Here is a 14631-nt window from a genome sequence, read left to right on the forward strand (position 1 = left end):
TCTTCTCTAAATGTCTGATAAAATTCGCTTGTAAATCCGTCTGGTCCAGGACTTTTTTTGGTTGGAAGCTGTTTTATTAAAAGGTTGTCATTTTTTATCTTCTTCAGGAAGCATCCCAAGTCCTCTTCCCTTTCAGTAAGTGAGGTTGTATAATGTGAAAATAACAGTTCTTGCTAAAACTTCCTCAGATCTTGATGCCACATTTTTCTCCATAAGATCCAGCTTCCCACATTATTTTCTTGGCATACAGATGGAAAAGGTATGGAGAAAGGATATAATTCTGGTGTACACCTTTCTTGATTTTAACCTTGCACTTTTCAGACAACAGCTTTTTTATCTAGGTTTAGATTTTGTGTAAGCATAATTTTTGTGTTCTGGAATTCCCATTCTTCTCATGTTAGCCATGGTTTGGTATGATCCACACAGTAAAAATGCCTTTGCATATTCAATAAAACACAAAGAGACATTCTTCTTGTATTCTATACTTTCAGACAATATACATCTGATATCAGCAATGATATTCCTGGTGCCATGGCCTCTTTTAATTACAACTTGAACTTCTTGAAGTTTCCTGTCAAATTGGGAAAGTCTGCTACCAGAAACTTCTTTCTATTCCCTAAATTTTTAGTTATAAATTATACCAATAATAACAAAGAACTCTTCAGAAGTGTAAATTGGGACATCTTTTCCCTAATCTTTTACTCCTAGGAGGCAAATGATGCTCCAAAAGATTTATAGCCAAGAGTAGGCACTGAAACATTATTTTAATAGGTTGGAAAGAGGCTCCACAGTCAACGCTCTTAGTACCAGCAGGCAGGATATTAAAAGACAAGTTGCATTAGGAAAGTCCGAGATCTCTCCAAAATACTGAAGAATAATGATGTCAGTCTGAAAACTAAGGTGCACCTCATCCAGGCCATAGTCTTTGAAATTACTCACTATGCACCAGAAAACTGGACAATGCCTAGGAATGATAGAAGAATTGATGCCTTTTAGCTGTAGTGTTGGAGTATTGAAAATACCATGGACTGCTAAGAAACAAAGAGGTTCATCCTAGAAAGGGTGAGACCAGGTTACTCCTTGAAAGCACGGATTCTGAAACTTTGTCTGACATACTTTGGACATATTGCAAGGAGGGACCAGTCCTTGGAGAGGGATGTCATGCTTGACAGCCAAGGGGAGGAAGAAGACCCTTGATGAGATGGATTGATTCAGTGACTGGGGTAATGGGAGAAGGTGTGTCGGAGACAATAACATTGCACAGGATAGAGCAGGGTTTAAGTTTAGGTTGTACATAGGGTTGCGATGATTTGCAGGTGACTCGACAACACATAGCAACAACACAACCACTTGTTCTCCATATGTCATGACATAGCTCTTGACCCAGTAGTAGGGGTTTATTTTTCTTATTGAGATGTAATTGTTATAGAAGACTGTAGTCTTTGATCTTCTGCAGCAAGTATGGCAAGTACTCTTCACTTTCAGCACACAAAGGCTTTGTCATGTACATAATACAGGTTGTAAATGAGTCTTCTTCAGAACTTGATGCCACATTCTGGTGCATAAAATCCTTCTCAAATGATCTGCTAAGCATAGAGAATTAATAGGTATGAAGAAAGGATATAGTCCTGATACACATCATTAATTTTATGCTGTTGAGATTATTGTCTTTGTTTTTAAAATTACTTTTGTTATAATTACAGGCAATCCCTGGGTTACAAATGCCCTACCTAAGGACAATTTCTACTTGCCCTTCAATATTATGTAAATTTGCCTTCCCCTTAGAACAATTGAACCAATAATTGAACAAGTCTATATTGGCAACAAATTATTTTTCCAAAATATTTTCACATGTTCTACTTGCAACTTTTGGATCATTGAAAAGGTTTTGAGCCTTTTCTTGCACTGAAGAAAGGTTAAATATAAAATGTATGCACCTATTCAGATTTATCTACAAATTATAAAGACCTCATTCTTATCTCCAAAAATACCACTGTGGAGTTAGTTCCAAATTATTGCAACCCTTCACTGGATTTCATAGGCTATTTATGGTGATATGGAGGAGGCCGACTTCCCCTCTTTGCCCATAAATGAACAGCTGGTGAATTGAAACCACTAGCTTTGATGGCTTAGTGGTAAGAAGCTCAGCTGCAATCCTAAAAGGGTGTAGTTTGAATCCACCAGCTGCTATGTGGGGGAAGGATAGGCATTTTCCTCATCTGTGATTAACTACTTCTGAAAACCTGCTTAGGGATCAGCTATGAATTAGTTCCAACTTAACAGCATACAACAATAATAAAAACAAAAACCACCTTTGGCAAGCAGCTATGTCACTTACCACTGTGCCACCAGGCACTGCTAGTATAGCACACATGTGTTTGTGATGTCTCTATCCATTACTTACTGTCTGACTGGATAGGCTTATATCCGTATAAAAGCCACCATCCCTGAAACACATCTGATAGTCCTGTGGATGGATTACTGACCTAAGATAGCTATTGCATGAACCAGCCAGTACCACAAAATATGGACCTATTTTGAAGGAAATTAACTGGACCAGTGTAAAACACAAACAAACAAACAAAAATAAAGCAGATACCAGGGGATGAGGTGAGAGAGGGCCATTAGAATAGAAAATTGGGAAACTGAGACATCTGTAATTGAAATACCAGTGCTGGGGCTAAAAAGTAACACAATCAGGAATCAGATAACTATTCCAAGTCTTATTAAAGAGTAAGCAAAAGATGAGGAGGAAAGAACTGTATGAAGAGAAAGATAAAGTGAAAATTGTATGAACTGAGAAAGATAAAAAAAAAATAGTTCAATAGACAAAGTCAGACAGAAGGCTCCTTCTGAGATATATTGTACACTAGCCTCTTATAAGTTGTTTTTATCCAAAGCTCCTTTCCATAGGAAATACTATCCTACAAGATTTCTACAACATTCCAGCTGCAGCCTAAGAAATCTACTTTGTGTAGCTAACATAAAGAGGTCACAGTGACCTACGATGAAAATGAGCCTGACCAAAAAGAAATGAATACAGGGGTGTTGTGCGGAAAGATTGCTTAGTAAAAAAATAGAACATGGTTGTGTCATATAGAAGGCAGAACTGGAAGTCCAATGTGATTCTGATCTAATATTGCAAAGCTTATAGAACTAATTAAACTAACCTAGGTATTTCCACAGATCTTCACAGGTGAGACCACTATAGAAACACCATTGAAAGATCAAACTACTGGGGTTTGCCAATGATTCCATGGCCTAAAGGAAAAATTTAGTTAAAACTGTTCTCATTGCAGTAGTAACCTTGCTGATCTCAGGTGTTCATTTTCTCTTGTTTTGTAGCATAGATTTATTCTTGTGTCATTGTGTTCTCAATAATCTGAAGATTAGCCGAGTATTATTGAATAAAGTATTCTAAGTAGTTCAGGACCAAGGCTCCAAGAGACATACTTGCCTGATTGAGCAATTGATTTTTTCTCCCCTCATTTTTAGGTTCATTTAAACCAAAACAATTAGTTCTTTACACAACAGCTCAAGGACAAATAGCTTCTTTTCCACCAAGGGCAGGGAGGATTCTTTCTTTTTCATGATTTAGAAAGTGTGCATGTTAATTTGTAATCTTAAAGAGTTTATGACTTGTCCCTTCACGAGGTTCCCAGTAACATGTAAATATTGTGGGTTTCAGTTACCATTTCTAGCCTAGAGCTATCTTTGTTTTTAAGGAGAAGAAAAAAACCTGCAGAGGGATATATATCTCTCTCACACACGGATTTTGGGCAAGTTGCTAGGAGAAGCAAAAATGCAATGGAGGGTAACAATGAGTCACACTTGACTTGGGAATAGATAGGTTTGGGGTTTGGTTTTTAAAACAAAGCTATAATCTGATGTCATCAATATTTTGAGTTTAATAACAATGACAAAATTATGAGGGAAAGTATTAAGAAAATTACTAACTAAAATTTAAAACATGGTGGCTTCATAAGGATTTGTGCTGCCAACCCAAAGCCAGGCAGTTCAAACCCAGAAGCTTCTCTAGTAGAGAAAAATAGACAATCTCCTCTTGCTTCATTTACTGTCTTCTGAAAACCTGCTGGAGGGTCAGCTAGGAAATGGTTGCAACCCAATGGTACACAACAACATGTGTTAAGGAAATATTTAACAAAGTTTAGAGTTAAAAAAATAAGCTTAAAAATATTTGTAACATAAGATAAAATATTAATATCTCTGGTAAGTAAAGAAGCCTTAAGAAAATGAGGATTGCATAGAAAAAGGCCAAGGAAAGATAAAAAATATTCAACCTCACTAGAACTTTCTTTAAAGGCAGTTCAAACAACTATAAGCTTGTATTTTAAAATTTGAGTGATTTTTTAAAATTTTGATAAATATGCCTTATCTTTATATAAAAGAAAAATCCCAATCTGAGTAATGCCTATAGAAACTCATTTGGCAGCAAAACCTACCTTGACCTGCACTCTTCAGCAGCAAGCCAGTGCTAATTGACATGAAGCTGTCCTATTTATTCTTCTTAGTGTGGCTCATGTATGTTTGGCTTCAGAAATTCTCGTGTTCAGTCTGGACTGTTGCCCTAGACTCGGCTATGATGTAATGGAATATAAAGAGTTTATAGTATGTCAGCTTTCGAAAATCTTAAATATTCTCAAATGAAAATAGCTCTCTTTGTACATGTTTTAGATGAGCAATCATAGGCCCATATTCAATTTGATGGTATACTGAGATAGTATATATAGGGAGATACATGGCTATAAGATTGATGTGTTTTCACTTTAGAATTTTTTATATTTTAGAAAGTTAACATAATATAAACTTTTTTGGCTCAGGTGGCCTAGTGGTAAAAGGCACGTGGGTCAAATCCATCAGCTACATTGTGGGAAAGATTGGCATTCTCCTCCCTTACGATGTATAATCTCTAAAACCTACCAGTGGTTCTGACTTGATAAGACGTAATAACAGCTCTTTCTCTGTATGTGTATGTCAATGTATTTAGATAGGTATGAAGATAAAGCAGGTTTCTCTCATGTTCCTCCCTTTGTAGAGATAGACATAGCTTCTTTCTTGCTCTTTTTGTTTCTTCCTCTGAGTGTGTGTCTAAGTATACACACATACACAGGGAGAGAAGGTTCTAATCCATCAGTGGGAGAATGATGGGCGCTTTCCTCCCATGCAGTTTACAGACTCTTCAAACCTGCTGAAAGGTCAGCTATGGGTTGTTTACAACTTAACAGCACATTAACAACAATTAGATAGATAGATAGATAGATAGATAGATAGATAGATAGATAGATAGATAGATTATAGCTTGTTCTCTCTGTGTCAAGAAAAATACATATATATATATAATGTCATTTATGTCCATATATCATTATATATCACATATGAATATATATAATATATACAATATATAAGGATATTGCTCTTGTTGATGTTGATTGCCATCAAGTCAAGCATGACTCATAGTGACCGTATGATCAAAACCCAGATGCCTTTCTATGACTATCACTATTTCTCAAAGTTCACAGTATCCAAAGGCAAGTTATTTAAGAAAGGGGATGCCACTCCTGCTACCAAACCTGGGGACTGGGAGCTCCACCAAACACTGTCCACCATGGGTAACTGTTATGGCATTTGACACCCAGTGGCACAAGGTTCAGCATCACAGCAACCCCAGGTTACCTCAGTTCAGCAAATTGACAGAACTCACAGAAGAATTAAGTCCTTTGAGTTGTCATACAGGAGAAGAGTGTAGAATAGCCTGTGGGCAGCCGAGAGAACAGACGTATCCTGAAAAGGTTGTGACCAGAGTGCTCCTTGGAGGCAAGGATGACAAAGCTTCATCTTTAATCCTTTGGACATGTAGCTAGGTGAGGCTATTCCTGGGAAAGATGGAGGGTCAGTGAAAGAGAGGAAGACCCCAATGGGATGGATTGAGACTGTGACTTCAGCAACAGACTCTAGTGTCTCAGAAATGATGAGAATGGCACAGGATAGGGCAGGTTTCAGAATGGCTGTTCGTGGAGTTACTATGAATAGTACTCAAGTCGAAGGCACCTAACAACAAAAATATAGACAGGTTAGAGAAAGAGAGGAAATTATAGATAATATATAATGTCTGTATTAGTCAATTCAACAGCACTTACCACACTATCTCTGTATTATTCATACACTCCTGGTGTGTGTAAATTGGTACACTTTTGCTAATGGAGCATTGACAATCATAATGTATATATCTATAGACATTAAAATTATTTCAGTCAAAAAATTTTTATTTCTTGAAATTGGAATTTAGAGCATTAGTAAATTGGGAAAATTACTAAGTATGTAAGTGTAAGAAAATTCAATGTAAATTATATATAACAGGTAAAACTGAGAAGTCCTCTATGTTTGAAAATAGAAGATTGGTTGAATTACTCAGGCTATGTCCATAACACAGATTAGAAGGTGTCCCTAAAAATGCTACTGAACAATGCCCTTCAATCCCATTGGAAGATACTAGAGATCTTTTTGTTAAGTAGAAATATCAGCCTATAAAAATTCCAAGTGCCATAAAATCTCATTTCTAAAACATTTACATATAGGCCTCTTCAGTTGTCAAATATTTCATTATATAACATTTCACATTTATGCCCTTGATGAAAAATTTGTGGTCTAAGCCATTGGTGCACTAACTTTTCTGACTGTAATGTGTAATATTGAAATACTAGGTCAAAGTAATACTATCATGGGTAAGGCTATGGGGTCAATCTACCTAGGTCATGATTCTCAGAGGTTTGACTATTGTTACATTATGGTTTTTCAGTTTCAAAGTTGTTGTTAGTTATCGAGTACAACTCATAGCAACCCTATGAACAAAAGATCTGAACCCTGTTCTATCCTGTGCCATCCTCACACTTCTGATATACAAAAGCCCATTGTGGCAGTAACTGTTTCAATCTTCCTCATTTAGGGTCTTCCTCTCCTTCGTCAGTGTTCCCCTGTTCCTAGCTTAGTGTTCCTCTCCAATGAATAGCACCTCCTAAGCAACATGCCCAAAGTGTGTGATGTGAAGCCTCATCTTTCTGACCTCCAAAGAGCACTGAGGTTGCACACTCTCCAAGACATACCTGTTTGTTCTTTTGGCCGTCCATGGGATAGTCTCTTCTCCAACCCTACAGCTCAAAGGCATCAAATCTTTCTCTGTCATCCTTGTTCATTGTCCAGCTCTGAGATGCATAGCAAGTGATCAGAAGACTATGGCCTGAATCAGACACACCTTAATCCTCAAACTTATATCATTTACACCTCAATAATTTGGAGAGGTTCCTAACTGCAGATTTTCCCAAAGCAATGCATCTCCTTATTTTCTGACTGCTGGTACCAAGGATGTTATTTTTTAAGGTGTTAACAGTAAGATGAAGCTATTGACAGTTTCAATCTCTTCTCCATCCAACATAATGCTGTCTACTGGTCCAGTGGTAAGAATCATTGTTTTCTTAACTCTGAGATGCAATCCATTCCAAAGGCTGCATTCCTTGATCTTCTGCAACAAGTTCTTCAAGTCCTCCTCACTTTCAATAAGCAAGGTTGTGTCATCTGCATAACACAGGCTATTGGTGAGTCTCCCTCCAATTCTGATGCCACACTCCTCTTCATTGAGTCCAGCTTCTTGGATAATTTGCTCAGCACAAAGATTGAATAGGTATGGAGAGAGAATACAACCCTGGTGCACTCACTTCTCAATTTTACACCATGTAACGTTCACTTGCTCTGTTTGCACAACAGCCTCCGGGTCCAGGTATAAGTTCCACATGAGCAAACTTAAGTACTATAATTAAGAATGGGACTCCCATTCTTCTCAATGTCAGCCCATGTCAACTTGTTATCATCTACCATTATCATTTTCTACTGCTCATATTGTACTTTCTGAAATTTTTCAGTGTCAGTCAGTTCTTTCTGGTACAGTGATTCTGTGAATTCCCTCCATCTTCTTTTGATGCCTTCTTAGTCATTCAATGTATTGCTCATAGCATTTTTCAAAATTGTGACTTGAAGCTTAAGTTTGTTTTTAGTTCTCTCAGCTTGAGAAAAACAGAGCTAATTCTTCCCTCTTTATTCTCCAGTTCTAGCTCTCTGCACATTCCATTTTAACTCTTTGCTTTGTTCTCCCAAGCTGCCCTTTGAAATCTTCTGGTCAACTCCTTTGTTTTGACATGTTTTCCTTTTGTTTTGATTTCTCAACACTCCAGTGCATTGTTTAGTATCTTCTGACATCCATTTTGATTTTTTTTTTCTTTCTCCTCTGGATGATATTCTTGATACCATCCCATAACTCATCTGGTCTTAGATCTTTGGTGTTCAATGCCTCACACCTATTCCTAAGATGATCTTCAATATCATAGTGAAATAATTCTTTTATGTTATGAGATAATTATCCTCTATTTTGTGATCTGCTGTAATCATCTTCCATCTGTTTTTAATGCCAATTTTCACATAGTGACCTGGTCTATGGAATTTAATTGTGTTTAAAAGTGAGGAGTTGGTATATAGGTTTTGGTTCTTATTGTTATATGGCGTCAAGTCAGTTCTAAGAGTAAACAACTTCATTTAAATTGGAACAGAACAAATTTTATTCTTTCTCACAATCATTACCATTATCGAGCCTATCACAATGACTTTTGTATCTATTCATTTCATTGAGGTTATTTTTTACCTCTCTTCTTCCCCTAGCAACTGTTCTTTCCTGTTGTCATGTCCAAAACCAGTGAGATAAAAATCTCACAGTCCTTACTTCCAAGGAGCATGATACCTATACTTCCTCCAAGACAGAGTCATTTGCTCTTTCTTTGGCATTTCATGGTATACTAGATGTTCTTTACAAGCTTCATAATTCAAATATGTCTCTTCTTCTTCCTTGGAATTGTATACTTCATTGTCCAACTTACCTGTGCATAGGAAGTGATTGGAAATGCAATTGCTGCTTGGATCAAATGTACCTCAATCACCAAGGTGACCTCTTCACTTTTTTATCACTTTAAAAAGCGTTTTTGCAGCACACTTTTTCAAATACATTGTTTAATTTATTCAATATTTTTTCCATGAATATCATTATCAAGAAAAATTAAATTCTTCTATTGTTTTTATACTATATATACACATGTATTTTTTTAATAAGAGAAGGAAAAACAAATCTGTTGTCAAGCTTATTTTAACTCATGGCAACTCCATGTCATGTATTACAGAGTACTGTGGATGCCATAGGGTTTTCTTTGTTGTAGTCTTATGGGACTGGATTGTGAAGAATTTCATCCATAGTAGAACTAGATAGATCTGAGCCAGCGATATTTCATTTAATTGTTTTTAGGTGCCATAGAGTTGAGTACAATTCATAAAGACCCTATGACTAACAGGTCTAAGCCTTACCCTATCTTTTACTGTTCTCACAATCTCTGTCATACTCACACTCATTGCTATGGTCACTGACTCAGTGCATCTTGTTTAGAATCTTCCTGTCTTTCTCTGACCCTCTACTTTTTCCAGCATGACATCTCTCTCCAAAGAGTGGTTCATCCTGAGAATATTCCCAAAGTAAGTGAGATAAAGTTTCACTACTCTTGCCTCTAAGGAACATGCTGATTGCACTTCCTTCAAGATCTATTTGTTCGTTCTTTTGGTGGTACATGATATATTCAATACTATTTTCCAGCACTACAACTAAAGGCATCAATTCTTCTTCTGTCATCCTTATTCATTGTCCAACTTTCAGTGCATTTGGAAGCAACTGATAATGCCTTGGGATTTAAACTGACATCTTTACTCTTTATAACTTTGGTGAAGTCCTTGACAGAAGATTTCCCCAGTGCAACACATCTTTTTATTTAGTGACTGCTGGTACAATGGATGTTGATTGTTCTGCATACAGTTTGAATTATTATTTAATTTGTAAACTGAACAAATAAATCAAGAAGCTGGACTATATGAGGAAAAAAATTGCATCAGTATTAGAAGAAGACTCATCACCAACCTGAGTTATACAGGTGATACCACCTTGCTTGCTGAAAGTAAAGAAGATTTAAAGCATTTACTGCAAAAGATCAAAGATTATAGCCTTCAGTATAGGTTATACCTCGACATTAAGAAAATTAAAATTCTCACCATTGGACAGCATCATGATAGATGGAGAAAAGAATGAAGTTGTAAAAAAAAATTTGCAGTTAGTAGTTTAGTGTAAATCTTTTATGCCATCCTGGAACTCCTCAATGTGTGTGTGTGATATCATATATTCCTCAAACCAAACCCACTATATCAACTCAGTCCCAACTCATAGCACCCATATTGGACAGAATAGAACTACCCCACAGGGTTTCGGCCCACATCTTTAACTCATGAAGCAGCTGGCGGGTTTGAAACTCTGAACATTCATTTCATAACCAAGGCTTTAACTGCTACACTACCAGGGTTCCATCATACATATATGTATGTTCCCCATATTCTATGGCCTAGGGGTTAAGAAGTTGTACTGCCAACCCAAAGGCATTAAATTTGAATCCACCAGCTGTTCCACGGGAGAAAGATGGGCAGTATTATCCTGTGTGATTTACTGCTTCTGGAAACTTTCTGGAAAGGTAAATTTGGGGGTTTTCTGATTTGATGGCACATTAACAGAAACAGTAACATGAACCTCATGTCTTCCTGTCATATGCTGGGGGGGGGTAGGGGGTTCTGGTAGCACCGTCGATGAGGTGTTGTGCTGTTAATCCAAAGGTTAAGTGGTTTGAATCCATTTATGCAATTATCCAAATTAATGCAATTTACAGCCTCTGAAAACCTGCAAAAGGTTCTGACTATGAGTTGGTTCTGACTCTATGGCATATGTGTGTATATTTTATTTCATTAACAGTTGTGTATAAGCTGAAAAGTTGTCTGGTTTAGTCGGCAATCAGCTGTGGCTTAAAGCCTCTTGTTTAAGTCAATCAGGACCTGGTGGGTTGGCCTTTGTAAGTCTGTTGGGCCCTCAGACCTGTGACCCTTGGGCCTGGTGTTAATTGTGTTTAGGAACAGCATTGTTTTAAGTTAAGTGGTATAACACTTACCAGTTTGCTATACTGAAATAACTTGGAATTGCTGTAATACTGAATGCTGTGCAACTGGTGTGTCAATGCCAAAATAGTTAACCATGGCATACAGGGTTTGGTAGATCTCGAAGATAAAGATAGGCTTGGAAGCAGAATTGGCATCTACTTCTTAAACAATAGTCTTGTGGAAGCTCTATGAACATTAGAGAAAAGATGATAGTTGTAGAATGAGTTTCAGATCTTTTGTTCATGGGGTCACTATGAGTCATACTGGACTCAGTAGGCACTTAACAGGAACATATAACACACAAATATGACATATATATGGCATAAATATGTGTATATGATATGAATATTTAACAGTGTCTAACTCTTGATGGTAATATATTCTAATTTTCTTTTTATAGCTGTGCTTTATCTGCTGTGAACATGTATTAGTTTATAATTAAAAAATCTTCAACTGTATTCAAATGTTAGTTAAAACAAAAGCTCTTCAATTGTATGTATATGTGCTAGTTAAAGCATTCCAGTACCGGATATTTCAAATTGTTATGTAAAAATTAATTTAAAAAATATTTCATTATCATAATTTTAATTCTTTGTATTTATAGGGATTAATAGCCCTAAAGATCAGTGTATTTGAAAAACATTATTATGATGAAGTCTATTTTTCAAATAGTATAATTTTGCCTGTATTAGTATTTATAGTTATTGATTTTTTGCTCTCTCCTTGCATATATTATTTGGTTATGTATTATTGGAAATATAAACCATTTTTTTAAAAGAGTGAGCATGTATGGAATTTTAGACATTATATAAAAAGTGTTCAGGGAACATCTTGGTAGCGTTCAAATTCTGATCCCCGTGAAGTGAAAAGCAAGCTAAATCTCCTGACTAGCAGGATGTCAATTGAGAGTTTATTATGTCTTTACTTCCATCATCAGAAACAATTTGCTATCCTCAGATAGACATTTTGCAAATATGATCTTTATTCTAAAATGTTCCTTTTCACAATGCAAATAAATAATATGCTCCTTCAGAAACGCAATTTGCCTTCTGGGTTGCCTTGAGTGGTGATAACATGATGATGTGCCACAGCACTGCTTGGCATGGGATAAACTGCTAGACCTGGCAGTGTCTACTGAGAAGAGAACTCTGTCTTTAAACTGCCAATTTTCAAGTCAGTGCTTCTGATGGCTCCTACTATATGTATCTGAAATGTGGCACTGACTCTGTATGCTTTATTCCACTTTGGTAGACCATCTCTACAGTCCACAAACAATTAAATTATATGACTTTTTATTAGAAATTGTGTTTTCTCTTCTTTATTTATTGAAAGCAATTCCTCTTTATTTTTCAGAACTTCCATATGGCTGGGAAAAAATCGATGATCCCATATATGGCACATATTATGTTGAGTAAGTCTTTTAGTGTGATATTACCTTGTTATTAATGTGTTGTGAAATTGTGTTAGTATTTAATTTATTGAGCATGTGTGTCTAGCAGCCACTGTATTTCCCTTTTATCTTCCTTTGAAATAGCGCAAAGACTAGCAGCAATAGCCAGCTTTTTCTTGCCTCTCCAGCTGGCTAATTTGTCATTCCTTTCCTTTGACTCGTGATTTTAAAACACCAATTGGAAAAAGTGCATTTCACACTGTCCTCTAAATGAGTGGTAATTAAAGATATCAAAGAAAATGCCCTTCATTTTGCAATCAAAATGTTGGGAGCTGAGTGGTTGTGCAAAAGAGATGTTTCATTAAACCATATTTTGAAATCAATTTCATGGAGTAGTCATACTTCGCAGTTGAAAGATAACATTAGATGTAGATTTTATTTTTTTCTCTTTGAAGATTTCAATAGTTGTTTTCTGCATTTCAGCTGTTATATTACCTTTGGTTGCAGTGCTTTACTACGTCTTAGTGTGATATCATTATGCCCCCTATGCATCCTTTTGCATAGAGGCAATAATGTACTTTTTCATCACATGCTTCAGGCATGTTACTAAGGGGCTATTTCTTTGAGAGAGATATGATCAGAGAGGCAGAAGATTGGCAAAGGAGAGGAGGACCCTCAACCAAGTGGATTGACACAGTATCTGCAAAAGTGGAGTTTAGTGTGTAAGGAAGTGTGAGGTTGCCACAGTTAGGACAAGGTTCAGATCTGTTGTTCATAGGGTCGCTTTAGGTCGTACTTGACTTGACAGCACTTACAACAATAATCTTTTTGTTTAGAATAAAGAAGGGATTATATGGGATACTCTGTTGTTGTGTACCATTGAGTTGGAACCAAGTCATAGCTGACAAACGGGTTTTCATTGGCAATTTAACTGCAGGAGAGGAAATTGGCCATCTTTCTCCCCTGGAGCAATGGTGGATTCAAACCATGTGCTTTGGGATGGTGGTAAGGCTTTTTACCACTAGACCACCAAAGCTCTTAGTCTTAGGAAGATCAGATGATGTTTATCACCTATGTTAAAAGTTGGATAGTTGGATATGCAATTTTTCCTAGAACTCTTTTGATAGAATTATTTTTTGTTATTATCATCTACTATTCAAAAGGCACAGAGCTCTAGTGCCTTATTGATAAGGAGTTGTAGTGTCAGTTCTGATTTGATAGCACATAAAAACAACCACCACATGGAAAAGACATTAAAAATAGTATTTAGATAAGTAATGCAAGATATGGAAGTATGTATCAAAGTATGTTTTTGTTGTTGTTTACCATAGAGTTGGAACTGACCAATAGCTGACCCATCTGGTGGATTTTCAGAGGTAATCACATGAGAGGAGATTTCTCATTTTTCTTAATGGAGCATCTGGTTGTGTCAAACTGCTTGCCTTGGGGGGGTCACAGCACAGCTTCTTACCACAGGCTAACTAGACAGTATCTGGCTTCCATAGCTGACTACTTCGAAAAGGATCATAATAGAGAATCCTGGTTGAAATGGGAAGAAAATGTGGAACAAAATCATGAAGTCCAGCCTTTATGGTCTGGCAGAGATGAATGTAACCTCTGCAACTGTGGTGCTTAGTCACCTTACAGGCCTCCAGCTGAACTCCCACAGTCTACAGGTAAACTCTTAGCCCAGCAATGGACAAGCCTGTGGGTTGGGTAATAACACTCCTTAGACCATGTAACCATTTGGGATAAAGCTCAGAGGGTAGAGGGGGATAGGAAAAGGAGTAATGAACATGATACATGCAGGAAAGAAATAGGAAGAGGGCTGTTGCATTTTGGGGGTTTCAAATCACTATTATGAAACAAAGTATATGGGTGAACTCTTGAATGGAAAACCAATTTGTTCTATAAACTTACACTTAACCCACAATAAAAATTGGGGTTTCTTATTTTAAATGCAGACATTGGAAAACAAAACTTTCACATTATTAAGATCTAACTTTTTTTCCTTACCATTTTATTTATAACAGTATTCATCTAAATTGTCATAGAGTGTAGATTGGTACCTTTATTGTTTAATTTTGAAACAATATTCAGGGTTATAGACTGTGTGTTTATAGTAGGTGTAGTGGCGCTCTGGTGGCCTGGTGGTAAGAAGCTGC

At 36.6% G+C, this 14631-nt stretch overlaps 1 protein-coding gene across 1 annotated transcript in view; it reads left to right on the forward strand.

Moving 5' to 3' along the window:
• Window positions 1-14631, forward strand: part of MAGI2 (membrane associated guanylate kinase, WW and PDZ domain containing 2) — a 1911292-nt gene that overhangs the window by 1467903 nt on the left and 428758 nt on the right. Inside the window, exon 7 of the mRNA XM_006882679.1 lies at window positions 12430-12487. Coding sequence (XP_006882741.1) covers window positions 12430-12487 — 58 coding nt within the window. The remainder of the gene's footprint in view (window positions 1-12429; window positions 12488-14631) is intronic.

The sequence above is a fragment of the Elephantulus edwardii genome, unplaced genomic scaffold (assembly GCF_000299155.1).
Source record: "Elephantulus edwardii isolate Elephantulus edwardi_28Jun2011 unplaced genomic scaffold, EleEdw1.0 scaffold00022, whole genome shotgun sequence".
NCBI lineage: Eukaryota > Metazoa > Chordata > Mammalia > Macroscelidea > Macroscelididae > Elephantulus > Elephantulus edwardii.